Below are 1,946 nucleotides of genomic sequence, written 5' to 3'. Positions count from 1 at the left end.
AGTGTGGTGAAGGTATAAAAAACGGAGCTCTTTAATATTCAGCCCAGTAAGTACAGTGTTAAGATGGGGAAATGGTTTGTTTTTAACCCTGCAGTCAACTGTTTAATCTCCACAGAGCTTCAGTATTCCTACAGTCATTGAAAAATGGCATAGATGTACTATGACCTTTTATTTGATCAGTGGAAAACTTATCTTTAGTCTGACAAATTGTTGTATCTGTTTAAGACTGATAGATGACACAAACTGAAATGAAAAGTTAACTGACCCAAGAGTGGAAAAACACTAGCTACTGTCTCACCAGTGGCTGACAGTGTGTGATTTTCAGTGAAGATTTTCTTTACAAATGGTTGGAGTCGAGGCCAGCTCCATTGTTTCCGCCATCCAAAAATCTCCCTGAAGCAGAGAAAACAATTGGTGTGTAGTTTAAGAAGCTTACGACCCTTTCCCAGACATACTATCTGATTTATGCGGTTTGGGTTTTTAAAAAGGTCTGTTCCTTTTTTCTTTTTTTTTGTCTTGTTTTGAAGGGAGGATTCTTTTGTAGTTGCCTGGGAGGTGGTATTTAAGAACGAAGCTTGCGCCTCAAGGAAGCTACACATGCATAAAGGAGGGGTTTGCATTAGAATGAAGCTGGAATGGACAATGGGACAACCCTGAGCAGCTTGTATGGGGTTTCACTCTAGTGCACAGATAGACCTTGTGTGAAAGCTGATCCAGTGTCAAACCCACACTTACTGTAGAGTAGTACACAGCTGTGTAGGAGACCTAAGATGTGTCCTTTCTTCCTCAGTGTCTAAGAAGCACGGGAAGCTGATCACCTTCTTGCGCTCCTTCATGAAGTCCAGGCCCACCAAGCAGAAGCTGAAGCAGAGAGGCATCCTCCGGGAGAGGGTGTTCGGCTGCGACCTGGGGGAACACCTCCTTAACTCAGGACATGATGGTGAGAAACATGCACAACACACTGAGAGCAGTAGTATTTCCTGAATCCCTTTATAGAAGGAATATATAATATTATCTATAAATAAATAAATAGTGGCCACTAATCAGGACCTTGATTTACGGCAGAGAGAGCAGGCCTTTATTTGCAACAGGGTTACATTAGAGACTAGAGATGCACCAGTTTACTTTTTTTCGGTTCTGATACCTGAATTTGGATATCTGCCAATACGGCTACCAGTGTCCAGTGTGTAACATTTAGGAGGATCTACTGGCAAAAATGGAATATATTATTCATAGGTATGTAAAGAAGGGACAAACCAAACATCTTTTTTTTACCACCCCAAACACACCTGCTCCCTCTCCATTCCAACCTTGAGCTAATAGTTTCAAGATAAAAGTTATCATGTACCTTCTTTAAAGAAATACACAGAACACACAGTATGTACACACTAGTCTGGCAGTAATTAAGATATTTGCTGGGCTAAAGTCTATGAATCTATCTGCTGCAGCCACATTGATTTTCTGAGCTCTCAGCAGCAGCGTGTTGTCTGGCAGGTGAGCTGATGTGATGCTCTCAGTGACGGAGTGGGAGGATAATGGTGTCCTGATTACACTCCAACATCAGCTCCAACCAGCATAATGATGCTACTCTGCTCTTGAAGCTTAATCAATAACTTCATTTCAGTTCATGTTGACACCGACTTGAAAACACATTTATTCATGTTAATGGCTCGTATTCTTTGCCTAGACATGAATGGTTCTTATCTTACCAGCACATTAGCTTCTGAGTTCTGTCTATTAACAGACTTCTGGCCACAGATCAGTGTTGGGCCGTTCTGCATCACAGTCACACATTCTCTGTAGATCCTGCCTTACCTTGACGTGGAGGGAAAAGACACTGTCATAGTCGTCTGGGTCAAATGGTCAAGGAGTTCTCACTGTTAGGATTATAATTTATTAGGGGTGTAACGATTTGTTTTAACTTCGATTCGTATCACGATTCGTGG

General features: G+C 41.7%; 1 protein-coding gene across 1 annotated transcript in view; it reads left to right on the top strand.

The window, feature by feature from the left end:
• Positions 1 to 790: 790 nt before the first annotated feature.
• The window catches only part of LOC118331288 (rho GTPase-activating protein 32-like), a 12,665-nt gene continuing 11,509 nt past the window's right edge, over positions 791 to 1,946 (top strand). Inside the window, 1 exon segment of the mRNA XM_035666104.1 lies at positions 791 to 940. Within this exon segment, the coding sequence (XP_035521997.1) occupies positions 835 to 940 (106 nt within the window). The 5' untranslated portion in view covers positions 791 to 834.

The sequence above is a fragment of the Morone saxatilis genome, unplaced genomic scaffold, assembly GCF_004916995.1.
Source record: "Morone saxatilis isolate NCDOM2014 unplaced genomic scaffold, NCSU_SB_2.0 Contig20, whole genome shotgun sequence".
NCBI lineage: Eukaryota > Metazoa > Chordata > Actinopteri > Moronidae > Morone > Morone saxatilis.
This window is presented reverse-complemented; position numbering and strand designations above follow the sequence as displayed.